Genomic DNA, 14495 nt, shown 5'->3' on the forward strand with positions numbered 1-14495 from the left:
TTTATTGCTGGGTGGCACAGAGCTGGGTGGGTACATAGTGCCCAGTGAAGCTGCTTTATGGCTGGGTGGCACAGAGCTGGGTAGGTACATAGTGCCCAGTGAAGCTGCTTTATTACTGGGGTGGCACAGAGTTGGGTGGGTGCATAGTGCCCAGTAAAGCTGCTTTATTGCTGGGGGGGGCACAGAGTTGGGTGGGTGCATAGTGCCCAGTAAAGCTGCTTTATTGCTGGGGGGGGCACAGAGTTGGGTGGGTGCATAGTGCCCAGTAAAGCTGCTTTATGGCTGGGTGGCACAGAGCTGGGTAGGAACATAGTGCCCACTATAGATGTTTTATTGCTGGGTGGCACAGAGCTGGGTGGGTACATAGTGCCCAGTGAAGCTGCTTTATGGCTGGGTGGCACAGAGCTGGGTGGGTACATAGTACCCACTATAGATGTTTTATTGCTGGGTGGCACAGAGCTGGGTGGGTACATAGTGCCCAATGAAGCTGCTTTATGCCTGGGTGGCACAGAGCTGGGTGGGTACATAGTGCCCACTATAGATGTTTTATTGCTGGGTGGCACAGAGTTGGGTGGGTGCATAGTGCCCAGTAAAGCTGCTTTATGGCTGGGTGGCACAGAGCTGGGTGGGTACATAGTGCCCACTATAGATGTTTTATTGCTGGGTGGCACAGAGCTGGGTGGGTACATAGTGCCCAGTGAAGCTGCTTTATTGCTGGGGTGGCACAGAGTTGGGTGGGTGCATAGTGCCCAGTGAAGCTGCTTTATGGCTGGGTGGCACAGAGCTGGGTAGGTACATAGTGCCCACTATAGATGTTTTATTGCTGGGTGGCACAGAGCTGGGTGGGTACATAGTGCCCAGTAAAGCTGCTTTATGGCTGGGTGGCACAGAGCTGGGTGGGTACATAGTGCCCAGTGAAGCTGCTTTATGGCTGGGTGGCACAGAGCTGGGTGGGTACATAGTGCCCACTATAGATGTTTTATTGCTGGGTGGCACAGAGCTGGGTGGGTACATAGTGCCCAGTGAAGCTGCTTTATTGCTGGGTGGCACAGAGCTGGGTGGGTAAATAGTGCCCAGTGAAGCTGCTTTATGGCTGGGTGGCACAGAGCTGGGTGGGTACATAGTGCCCACTATAGATGTTTTATTGCTGGGTGGCACAGAGCTGGGTGGGTACATAGTGCCCAATGAAGCTGCTTTATGGCTGGGTGGCACAGAGCTGGGTAGGTACATAGTGCCCACTATAGATGTTTTATTGCTGGGTGGCACAGAGTTGGGTAGGTACATAGTGCCCAGTGAAGCTGCTTTATGGCTGGGTGGCACAGAGCTGGGTAGGTACATAGTGCCCACTATAGATGCTGTATTGCTGGGTGGCACAGAGCTGGGTAGGTACATAGTGCCCACTATAGATGCTGTATTGCTGGGTGGCACAGAGCTGGGTAGGTACATAGTGCCCACTATAGATGTTTTATTGCTGGGTGGCACAGAGCTGGGTAGGTACATAGTGCCCACTATAGATGCTGTATTGCTGGGGGGCACAGAGCAGGCATGTATATGGACTCATACTCTGTGCCAGGATGAGGAAACACGCAGACCAGACCCACTGACACAGCCCACAGATAAACAGAACACACTGTACTTTCCCAGTCTCTGCCTGCCTGCCGGCCAATTGCTTATAAGTTCCCTCTCTTTACCCGGCTCCGCCCCCACTGCCTTCTGAGCGGCACCCCGGCCTGCCCCTACATGACTGACAGACTGTATCACCAATGGCTGGTTTGCTATTGTCTGCGTGACACGCCCACTCACCCTGCCCCGTTACTCTGTGTGACAGGAATACAGATAAACTTATTTGACCTGTCCGCTCTGCCGCTCAGTCATATTTTGGTTCCGTGCGCTCAGCCTAAGCATTGTGTACCGGCGCTTACATTAAGGGAACACAGCTGTGGCGCCCCTATTAGTACCCAATCAGCACCAAGCTCCCTCCTCCCTGCCCTCAGCTCAAAGTCCTGAAAGGGTTCTGGACTGAAGCTCCCTGAGTGACAGCAATGAAGCCAATCACGTGAAAGGCACACTCGCTATGTCCAATCAGAAAGCGTCTTAGCTAACTCCCCGCCCTCAAGTTACTATTGACCGCCCCAGTGACTGTGGCCCTGAGGTTTCGGGCAGGGGTCAGTCAGTGAGGAGTTGGTCTGTCACACACAATGGTCTGGTGGAGAGCTAGCTCGGCCGATATTGATGTGAATCCGGACCTGGCCAGTGAGAGGGCCGCCCCGTCCTTCTGTGTGGAGTCCCTCACTAACCTGCTGGATGGCTCTGTGGAGAAAACACGCGTGAGGAGATATGTGGGTAAGAGGTTCTGCAGCAGCTTATACAGGGAACTCTGAGTATCACTCATGTATTATAAGGGATAATGTACCCCCTACTGTAAATGATAAGGATATTAGCAGTCACTGAGGGGTTCTGTGCCCATATAAAGGCACAAGGCTGCAGGCTGAGTTATACAGGGAACTCTGAGTATCACTCATGTATTATAAGGGATAATGTACCCCCTACTGTAAATGATAAGGATATTAGCAGTCACTGAGGGGTTCTGTGCCCATATAAAGGCACAAGGCTGCAGGCTGAGTTATACAGGGAACTCTGAGTATCACTCATGTATTATAAGGGATAATGTACCCCCTACTGTAAATGATAAGGATATTAGCAGTCACTGAGGGGTTCTGTGCCCATATAAAGGCACAAGGCTGCAGGCTGAGTTATACAGGGAACTCTGAGTATCACTCATGTATTATAAGGGATAATGTACCCCCTACTGTGAGTTTTAAGGATATTAGAAGTCACTGAGGTTCATTGGCTAGAGTGGTTTTATACAGCTCACAGGTGACCTATAATATCCTTATGTTTTCCATCAGGTGTAAATGTACTATGAGAAAATTCTTGCTTTGTTGAGACCAAAGGGTGAAGCCGCCTGAAATTCTTTGTAATCATCTTGAAAAAGGAACAGAAATGTTTTTAAAGCTTTGTGTGATTATCATCTTAATTAGACAATAAATGTATCACCTTTACTCCACATTTATTATGTGTAACACAAGTATTACCTTTGAAAACATTGCAGTATGTCTCCATGCTTTAGTTCCAAGACAATCTACGACAGGCTCAACCTCTGGGGATATCTAGTCTAGATAATAATTATTTACTTCAAGCTTCACTTTGCTTGGCCCTCAGACTGGGTCTCCTGATTTGCTGCTTTAGGGTGCAGGCTCCAAAGTATGGGGACGTCTAATTTAAAGGACATGTCAACCCCCAAAAAATGATATTTCGGCAAATAATTATATTTTGGGCTGACTTTTTAAGGGAAAGAGTATGGAAGTACACAGAAAAGTTGAAGTACACAGAAAAGGGTCCTTGTCTAAATCCGTTTCCAGTAACTGGTTATCCAGTGCAATGGAGTTTGTAATATAAACTAATCACAGAGTGAGAATACTGAGGGGTGCTGGGAGTGGTAGCTTCTCAGCATTGGGGGTGCTAGAGGTTAGACCCAACCCACAGATAGTTTCACAATCAGAAATTCTGAGCTAGTTATTATCATTAGTGAGCGCCTCCAAGCTATAAATACTATTTTGGTCTCCTGTAGAATTGATCTGATCATCACATTTAAGGGATGCTAAAATGAAGACAAGTGTTCCACCCAAACACATGGAAATATCCCAGCCTTTAGCAGCACAATGGATATCTCAATCTCAGTTATTTTTTTTCCTTCCTCGTCTGCTTCTTTCTGCATATTTCTAATGGGGGTCACCAACAGTGTCGGACTGAGATGCCAGGGGCCCCCCAGAAAACCCTAGACTATGGGCCCACTCTCAAAACTTTAATTCCTCCTCTTCTCCCTCAACCTCTTTATTATCCTCGTCTCTTTTCTCTACATACTATACTGTATTCTTCCATCTATCAAGCTTCCTTGTTCCCACACAGAAATAGGGAATGACCATGAAATAGGCTAAATAGTTGGAAGCAAGAGGCCCCACTGACCCCTGGGCCCACCGGGAATTTTCCTGGTATCCTGGTGGGCCAGTCCGAAACTGGTCACCAAACTATTGTGCTCAGTGTTATCGTTATTATTGGTTTATATTATTTATCTTTCTCTTTGTACCCTCTCTTATGTATCTTCCAGTCCTTTATTCAAACCATTACCTGATTGCTAGGGTAAATTGGACCCTAGCAACCAGATAGCTTCTAAAAATTCCAAACTGGAGAGCTGCTGAACAAAAAGCGAATTCATTTAAAAAAATACAAAAACAAAAAATAATGACCAACCGAAAATTGTCTCAGAATTTTTCTGTCTCAATGTTAATTTAATGTTACCCCTTTTCCAGAACATGGTTTGTTTTTTTAAAACTGCACAAATATTCCAAATGAAATAGGTCCCTTAATAGGAATTGTTTATAAATCTGCACTTAATTATATTTGATTGTTGCAGGCTTCAGTACATAGGGAGTTTGTCTCAATGATATAATATTGTAAGTTGGTGGCTTTTTTTCATTTTTTTCTTTTAAGTTAGCACCATCCTCAAAGATCCAGTTTTCAGCAAAGAAAATCACTATTTTAAAACGCGCCAGGAGCGATACGAAGGGGCCATACGCAATAGTTTTCATCTGAAGCAGAAAATTAAGGAACTGGGTTGGAGGGAAGATGGACCAGAAGGTGAAGTTATTTACAGGTAATTTACTTAGGTTTAGAAAGACTCATATTATATGTCACATGTCCCCCCTTCCCATTGGAGCTCCATAATGCCAGACATGTCTTCCACCAGATTCACAAAGAATCTGCTGTGTATCGGTGGCCAAATCATGCCCCATTTATGCAGTAACAGGGATATACTTGCACCCTGTGGAAATACAGCCTTAGATCTGAGATACTTGTAGATACTTTATATTGAGTGTCTGTGTGATTATAATATGTAAAGGATTAAATAATGTCTTGCCTAACTGCCCCTTGGAGGCATTATAAGGTGAGAAGCTATATAAGCTATAATGAAGCTTCTTAGGATAAGATATTAAAGGTGTGGTTATCCCCTTTTAATGAAATTAACTGACAAAATGTGAGTTTAAAATCTAATTGTATCTGTAATACAGCTGGTAACACACCCAGATTAATTATTTCAGCTATTAAAAATTGCAACTAAGCCATGATTAATCTTATACTGATTACTGTTAGGGCTTCTGTGTCTCTTCCCATGACCACCAACCTGTTCCCTGTCTCTCCTCTTTAGTCTAAGTATAGCTATTGAGCCAGGTTTGGCCTGGGTTGCTGTAGATTAGAGACCAGCATCTGCCTGATCGTGTGGACCCCACAGCTTATTACATCCACCGCTCAACCCGACTCTCACCAGCTTTATACACAAGTAACCCACTGCCCATCTAAGGAAGTGGTATCATTAGAAAACATCAGAAAGTGATATCATACAGGTAGAGCTTGTAGGAAAGGAGACAAATAATCTGTTTTGTAAAAAGTAGTACAAAATGTTATACTGGACTTAATGCCACAATCTGCACTCCTACCCACATCTGCATTTACCTTCCCACTGCCTGCACAATACCAACATTCTCTGTGTGTACCTGACTAGCTGCAGGGCACTGCTATAGGGTAATATAGTTAAGGGGCAGTATTAAATAGTACACTGCAAATAATGTTTTTTATTCAGTTGATTTCTATACATTTATTTGCCATGGGAGAAACAGAAACATTAGATGGTCTCTCAGGGCAAAATGAACAGATAGTATTTTTTTTTTAAAGGTAAATTTTTATTGGTTTTATAACATCACAAAACAATACAATACAAAACAGTGTTTAATATAGTGACATTGGAATGGTGTTGAGTCGGGTTTAGGTCAATACAAGCAAGGATACTATTGCTAGGCATTGCAGTTGTCACTGTGTAGGTGGCTGTGTTTAGTTCTGTCGGGTCAGTCATGCTTAATATAATGGGTTAACCTATGTGTCCAGATTAACAGATAGTATTTTTAAGCAACAGTCATTTATGTATGCGATATGAAAATTACCATTTTCTTTCTTCCGTGTCTATCTGAGTGCAGGGCCATGGGAGGAGAACTTGCCCTGAACATCCACGGCGTCTTCATAAAATCTATTTTGGCACTGGGGACAGATGAACAGGTTGCCAAATGGATTCCTCTAGCAAATAATTGCAATATATTGGGAACATATGCGCAAACCGAACTTGGACATGGTAAGTTTTCTGGCCATGAATCTTAAATGGGTAAGGAGATGCCTTTGATATGCTCACACATTAGGCTGAAGTGAAAGACAGTACAAACTAGAGTAGATAGTGATTGTCCCCAATGCTTACCTGCAACTGGCACAGATGCTGTTAATCAGGGCCAGACTGGGATTCAAAATAGGCCCTGGAATTTGAAGTACATGGAGGCCCAAACAGGCCCCCACCAGTCCAGGCCTAGTGTAAATTAAAAACCTACCCCTTGTCTCATAGCAACATGACCATTTATGGTCACTAATAATATTCACTACTTTCCCCTAGGAGCTGGACAGATTAAACACAGATTAAAGGTCAACATCACCCAAAAAAGATTTTTATTTTGCACAAACAAAATGAATTCTAAGCAAATTTACAATATACATTAATTGAACATTTCAATGTTAATCAGCTGCCATCTGTTTCAGTGCTTACTGAATCAGAACCAGAATTGCAGAGACTTTAACAGTCGGATACTGCTCCATGGAAATCACATAAAAACCCCAGCACTGTTGATTTTCTTGTTATTTTTCCCTAAAAATAATTCACAAGCTTGTGTTTATGATTTTGTGTTTGTGAATATAATATGTGTGTCTGTGTGTAATATAAGATATTATATATATATGTACTTATGTATTACAATTTTGATGCTTTGCAGGAACATATCTACGGGGACTGGAAACTACAGCAACTTTTGACATTTCTACCCAGGAATTCATCATCAACACACCCCAAATATCAGCCACAAAATGGTGGCCTGGAGACTGTAAGTTGAGCGCACTCATAAATTCACATACCTGGTGGCTTTGCAATATAAAAAGAAACAATACTTGCTTCTCTGTTTTTTCAGTTGCTCATTACAGTATTGAATGTCCTTCTTACAAATAAATTTTGTTGGGAATGTACCACAACTGTCCCTTTCTGCAACTTACAGAGCTCAGATGGTCCCATACTATTAAACTGGACTTACAGTGGGGCCCAGAGCTCTAGCTGGAAGGCCAATTAGGGTGAGATTTGCAGAGACATTGGCCCCCAGTTTGTTGTAAAGTAATGTAAAGTGCTGTGTTACTTGCTGGAGCTGTATAAGTAAAAGACAATGCTGAATGACTCTCTGCTCTCCTAGATGTAAGCCCTCGAAGGTCTGTTAAGATGAAATTTTGGGGAAAACATGTGCTCTCCTAGATACTCTTGGAACTATAACTGCATGGCTACGATAATAGCTTAATGTGAGCCAGAAGTGGCATCTAGAAAATGGAATGCAGTACATTATGTTCTGAATCTGCAAAGAGATTTCCCAACATAGCAGACAACAGTACAATGTGGATGTAGCTATAAAGGCTCAGGTTTTATATTTTCCAAGCAAAGCAGTATTGGAGTGTAGCTACATTATACACCCAATTCAGGCAGGCAAAACAGTACCAACAAGCGGCTGTTGCACGTGAGAATCAACTGAACATTTTGAAAGTGGTAATCCATCACAGTCTGTACTGTACTGCAATGTAGAATGCATTTTTTATGTGTTCAGCATGGATGTATGTGGATCCATAGACACAGAACCACAGGGCAGCCTAAGCCTTGCATTTCTGTGGAATGCATGGGAATCTACTGCTCTTAAAAACACAAGCAAAAATGCCCATGGGTACATACGCCTATGGAGGAACACAGCCCACCTATACAGCCTCCCAAATGGGCTTCCAAACCTATAGCTGGCCATAAATCAGCCAGATATCTTTCCAAACCAGCAGATAGTATAGTGTATAGCCAGCTTTATCCAAATGACTAATATGATCCTTCTTCCCTAGTGGCTAGTCCACTTTACATGGCATTTGTAGGTTACTGCTAGTACGGGTTAAACAAACTTTACAAAACAAAGGGATAAGGAGCAAAGTGCAAAATACAGGGTACATTTGTTATCTCTAATCTGTCCCATTCAGTTCATCCTGAGATGTTGACAATCAGATAAAACTTCACTCCCAGTCTATGCATAGGTACACTGGCAAATTACCACGGCTGTCTCAATTTTTGTGTTAAAGGGATTCTGTCATGATTTTTATGGTATTTTTCTTTATACTATATAACAAATAATATATATATATATAGATAATATAGAGCAAATAATTGACTCTACCATTTAAAATTTTATTCTTAAACCAACAAATGTATTTTTTTAGTTGAAATAATGGTGTGTAGGTGCCATCTCAGTGCATAGTGCCTAAGTCTGAGCTTTCAGAAGGAGCCAGCGCTACACCATCTAATTGTTTTCAGATAAGCTATTGTCTCTCATACTCAATGTAACTGGAGGAGTCCCAAGCCGGACTTGGATTTTTACTATTAAGTGTTATTCTGATCTCTACCATCATGCCAACTGCTGGATTCTGCTGGAGGAGCTCTATTAACTGATGTGTTTTGAACAAACACGTTTTCCCATGGTTGTGGCTGAAAAAAAACTGTCCTATGTCTTATTTGCAGTGGGCAAGACTTGCACACATGCCGTGGTTCTGGCCCATTTGATCATCAAAGAGAAGAATTATGGGATGCACCCCTTTATAGTACAGGTCCGAAGTCTGAAGGATCATTCACCGATGCCAGGTAATGGTTTCAGTCCGACGTGTTTGTTGTTATAAGGCTTAAAACAGAAATTCTGCAGCGTCGGACTGGGAAGAGAAACTGACTAAAGAGCATCAGGCACTTTATTTAGCATATCCCGTGGTTTATTTTGGGATACCCAGTTCTCATGACACGCACTTTCCTCCCTAAAAAAGTTTCTTGTGGCCTCTAATGATGCTGGAATTGGGGGTATCACTCGCTGAACCCTGAAGTGTTATAGAGAGCAACCCAAGCCCTCATCTCTGTTACAGTGTTTCTCATAATATTGTGACCCAATGAAAAGACAAGATTGAATTGTTCCAGATTCATTAATTGTGTTAATATAATTTGATTTTTCTTTCTTTCTGCATCTTTTTTCAGGAATAACAGTTGGGGACATTGGGCCAAAAATGTGTTTTGAACAAATAGATAATGGCTTTCTCATGATGAGGAATATCTGTGTTCCAAAGGAGAACATGCTGAGCAGATACTCTGAGGTACTGAGAGATACATAAAATATCATTTGACAACACAGTATTTGCAAACTGCCAGCTGACCCAGTAGAATGGTAGGGAAGAAAATGGTGCATTGTGGGAAAAACATGCTTGTAATTGCCTATGGTATATACTAACCCCTCTGCTTCCCCAGCTGCAGCCTGTTAGGTATTTAGTTTAGCAGCAGCTCGTTATACAAAGGGCTTCTAAGTGGACTGCTGATCTGTATTGATTGTACTCGTACAAACAAGAAGTAGCATGTGACTACTTTTAATTTCAGATTTTGCCTTGTTTAGTAAAAATAATAATAATAACCATACATACATATATATTAATTAACAATATGAAAAAGTCTGTTTAGCAGATGTCCCATTCAACTGATTCAGAGATTCTGGGAATTTGGGAATTCTGATTGCACCTACCTATTAATATATCTGCTCTGTTTGATTAAATTGATGCTGATATTTAAATTCTGAAATGTGATTGATCCAATGGCAGGTTCTGCCTGATGGAACGTATGTGAAACGAGGCTCTGATAAGATTAATTATTTCACCATGGTCGCTGTGAGGGTGTCGATGTTACGTGCTGAGGTGCTGGAGGCACTGATGAAAGCCTGTACCATTTCCATAAGATACTCTGCAGTTCGCCGGCAGTCAGAGCTGAAGCCTGGGTAAGGACCTCGGCTAACTTTATAAAGGCTGGCAGGCAGCAGGCACCATTGTTTGTGCAACGGAGATTGTGGTAGCCCACAGGTGTGCTGAAGAGTGAGCTGCACTGAGCTCTCCCTATTCAAAGCATTTTTGCCAAAGGGAAAACAAGTTTGCTTTTATTTAGCATAATCTTGCAATAGCCATAAAGGAGAAGGAAAGGTTCATTCAATGTGGGGTGCCAATATGCCTTTACTATTTCTGCAGGGATAGGGAGCCAAAAATACTTGAGTACCAAACCCAGCAACAGAAGCTGCTTCCCCTTCTAGCAACTTGCTACGCCATTCATTTTACCACCTGTCATGTCAACAAAGTATACGATGAGGTGTACGGAGCAATTCAAGCTGGGAATTTTGACTCCCTTCCTGAGGTAATGCATTGCGCTGGATTTCACATGGTAACCTAATAATATAAATTATTTGTTCTGTGTGGGCCTTACATGGGCATATTTATTCATAAGAAAGATGTGCCAAAATTCTACCAATTTGTCCTTTGTCTTGTCAGCCACTAATAAGTACACACCTTTGTGCTCCACAGATAATAATTTCCCCTTCTGTCCCCTTTCCCATATTAAATATCACTTCATGTAAATATCTGGCATCCTGTTTTGTAGCTCCATGCACTGGTTTCAGGAATTAAAGCATATGCCACAGAGATATGCTCTAATGGAATCGAAGTGTGCAGAAAGGCTTGTGGGGGTCATGGCTACTCCCTATTTAGTGGCCTTCCCTCCCTCTACACTAAGGTGACTGCGTCCTGTACCTACGAGGGAGAAAATACTGTTCTGCATCTTCAGGCTGCAAGGTATGTACCATACTAAGAACATACAGCTGAATGTAATGGGGAAAAAGGAGGGGTAGCAATGGAGAGGTAGGTTTCTGGGAATCAATGGCAGCGAAATGTAATGCCATTCCCAAAGGTAAAGCAGAGTAGTAGAAGCTGTACCCAAGTTCAGAAGAAGTGCTTTAAAGCCTAGCATAGCTGGGCTATTGGCACTCAAGATATTTTATAATAAAGAGAAAACATTTAATATTTTAATTTATTTTCAGTGGCTTGCTCAGTCTTGCTTTGTATGTGTTCCATAAATGTTTGTCTCTTAATGTATAATTCACTTGTAGGTTTTTGATCAAATGTTATGCTGCAGCCAGGTCTGGCCAGTCCCTTCCTCACAGTGTGGCTTATCTGTCTTCTCCGATCTCAGGAGCGTGCCAAGCTTCAAGCCACACACATTTCCTAAATCCTGATGTGTATATAAAGGCCTATCAGCACAGGGCCTACAGGTCTGTATAGTGAATTTGTTTCCCTTATCTAACAAAAAAAAGCATTTCTAACCAGCAAAGAATATTGGGTGTTGGAATTCTGAGTTAAATATCTTATGACTGATGTCTTTCCAAAACCCACCCACCCTTTAATGGGGGTTGTTTGCCTTCAATGTTGAAATCTTATAAAACCACCAGCAATGCCCTCAGCTTATTAGAAAATCCATTTACCATAATAAAAAATAAGAAGGTCACTGTAAAAGCTACTGAAGGCATGGGAGTGGCCTATTATTTAATCATTTTGAGTACCATGCACACACCAGCATTTTAACCTTTATATCTTTAAGCCACTGTTTCCCTGACTGACATAGCACGTTGGCAGATGAAATTTTCAACCTACCACCAGATGAACCAAAAAATAGAGTCCTGTATCAAGTCGGGTCCCCGCTTAATACCCACAAAGAGGGCATTCTACCCGAATCCAGTCTCCTTCTGACAAGGCAGACAGACTACAGCCACCTTGTGGGGGGAGTCCATGCAGCATTCACCTACTGAAAATTGTATGAACCTTGTGAATATCCAGTTTAATGGCTGAAAAGCTAGAGATATTTATCCCGTGACCTATGTCTTTGGTTGAGAGTTAGGCAAGTTGGGCCGGTAAACATTCATGTTTTAAGGTATGGGATCTCTTTTGCAGAAAGCTCCGAATTAGAGGAAGACCATCTCCCACAGAGTGTGTTTTAAGTTAGCAATTCTAATTTTTTTTTTTTTTTTTTTGTAACTTATGATTTTTATTGAGTTTTGTAGGAAGAGAAAGAAAAAAAAAAAAAAAAAAAAAAAAGGAGGGGGGGTGGAAAATAAAAGGGAGACAGTATAAAGTACAGTCAAAATATATAAAACATATATAAGATATAAGACATTTTCATTGCGTTTCTGTTTTGGTAGTGTTTGTTTTGTTAGTTGGTTTGTCTGTTGTTATTTGTAAATATTTTTGGACGGAGCTTGCTCTCATTTTTTGAGGGGATGCCATTTTGCGGAGGTTCAAGTTGGTGTTTTAGGGATAGGTGACGTATCCCTTTAGTTCCCGCAATTCTAATTTTTTAAACTGATTTCCTGTAATTATAAAACAATACCTTGTACTCAATCCCAAATAAACTGCATGAATCCAGATTGGTGGCAAAACAATCCTACTGGATTAATTTATATTCAGATGATTTTAGCAGACATTAGGTATGGTAATCAAAATTACAGAAAGATCCCCTGTCCAGAAAATCCTGGGTTCCAAGCATTCTGGATAAGAGATCCTGTACATGTACGTTACTTACGTGCACTTACTCAAATTGACTAGAATGTTTGCGTCACAAAGAGAGGGTTGGCTACTCTATGTACACATTGTGTTTCAGGCTCATTGATTCTGCTGCCTTTAAGATGCGCAACCTGGTTCAGTCTGGAATGGAACAATACGCTGCCTGGAACAGCACATCCGTGGAGCTTGTAAAGGCCTCAATAGTAAGCATTCACCTGCTTCCGTCCATCTACAGATGCATGAGTGAGGTTGGGCACTGATGTCTGGTTCCCAGTGTACCAAGAATACATATGCAACAGGACGTTTACAAATGTTTTACACTTTTTTTTTTCTACAGGCTCATACGCATTACATTATTGTGAAGCTGTTTGCTGATGTATTGGACTCCTTATCAAGTTTTCCTGAAATCCAGAAAGTACTAAAGAGCCTCTGTGACCTTCATGCACTACATGGAATATTCACCAACTCTGGTGATTTCCTCCAGGATGGGCATCTGTCTGGCAAGCAGCTGGAGATGCTCACTGAGGCATACCTGGGCCTCCTGTCACTTATACGGTGGGTAGCTTAGGGCAGGCAAATGGTTGGCTGAATTAGGCAGTGCTGCTGAAATGTTTAGAGTGATAATATATACCAGCACTTGTTTTGGGGCTTATTGTTCCGCACTGCTGTAAAATATCTAGTGCTGTTTTCTAGGAGAGATGCTGTTTTGCTGGTTGATGCTTTCGATTATGCGGATCAGCAGCTTCTGTCAGCTCTTGGCAGTTATGATGGGAACGTGTATTACAATCTCCTTGAGTGCGCTCAGAAAAACCCAGATAATAAGAAGGTATGTCTGGATATTCCTTATCCTCTTTTGGTGCTCTTAAGCAGGGCCGGGCAACTTATGGGCCTCTGGATAAATACAGTAATTTCCTAAATAATCTTAATAATTTCTTTCTTTAAGAACAAAAATTAGAATTTGCTTTCCTTTGATTGAATCCAGATGTGAAAGATGGGCATATTTAGATGGGGAAATGGTGATTAGCAACTCAATAGAGGAGTAAGAGGAAGAGATTGAAGCCAGTTGACAGGAGACTGGCAATTGGGGATGTGGAAAAGGATTAAAGGTGGCCATACATGAGATCCAAACGAGTTGATCTAGGTCTAATTTATAAACAAGCTAATTAATCAACATCATATAATTGACACACGGTGGAGCAAATTACATGGTTTGCTTTGGGTGCCAAAGTCCTGGCACTGAGAAGGGGAGTATGAGCCACAGGGAGACAGGTCTGTGTGACTGTGTTCACCCCTGAGTGTCATTACGTTTGTTTATTCAAACTTATTACGCACATACCATGATGGAACATGATAGATACATTTATGCCAAATTTTATAAGAAGAACGAAGATCTTACAATATATCATTTGTTTCCAGGTGAATGCTGTCTTTGAGAATTACCTGAAACCACATTTACAAAGTAATATATCAAAACTATAAAGAGAACCTCGCCCTGCTGTTCTTATTGCCTAACATTTAAAGCACTGGGCCCCGGGAGTGTTGCCATAATTATGATGTCAAACAGCTAATAGTAATAATAATAATAAGCCTTATCCTGCATCTTTTATTTGCACTTACACTGCTCAGGTATAATAGCCTAGCTGGGTTAGATGCCTGGCCACAAAATGCATAGAAAACATTGGAGGTGGTAGATCCCAATGGGCTCTGGCAAGGAAATACAGCCCTCAGCATCCATCCCACTTCAGCCTTTGTTATGTGATTTTACAAGAATAATGTTTTTTATTTTTTAAATTTTTATGGTTATAGAATGATTGTAAAAAAAAAACAAAACGGCTGCAGTTATATAAAATGTCAATAAATCTGCTGTTTTCATTGGC

At 41.8% G+C, this 14495-nt stretch overlaps 1 protein-coding gene across 2 annotated transcripts; it reads left to right on the forward strand.

Moving 5' to 3' along the window:
• The first annotated feature begins 2081 nt into the window (after positions 1–2081).
• On the forward strand, positions 2082–14495 carry acox2 (acyl-CoA oxidase 2, branched chain). Of its 2 annotated transcripts, NM_001015986.2 has the most exons (14): positions 2171–2343; positions 4552–4714; positions 6090–6241; positions 6924–7031; positions 8735–8854; positions 9233–9348; positions 9844–10016; positions 10261–10423; positions 10667–10857; positions 11172–11333; positions 12716–12821; positions 12956–13173; positions 13312–13444; positions 14035–14443. In NM_001015986.2, the coding sequence occupies exons 1-14, from the start codon at positions 2199–2201 to the stop codon at positions 14095–14097; spliced, it is 2013 nt and encodes a 670-aa protein (NP_001015986.1). In that variant the 5' UTR covers positions 2171–2198; the 3' UTR covers positions 14098–14443. The 2 variants fall into 2 exon arrangements, with proteins under 2 accessions (XP_017948522.1, NP_001015986.1); XM_018093033.2 differs by lacking the exon at positions 6924–7031 and having other exon boundaries at positions 2082–2343; positions 14035–14495.

The sequence above is a fragment of the Xenopus tropicalis genome, chromosome 4 (genome assembly GCF_000004195.4).
Source record: "Xenopus tropicalis strain Nigerian chromosome 4, UCB_Xtro_10.0, whole genome shotgun sequence".
Classification (NCBI taxonomy): domain Eukaryota; kingdom Metazoa; phylum Chordata; class Amphibia; order Anura; family Pipidae; genus Xenopus; species Xenopus tropicalis.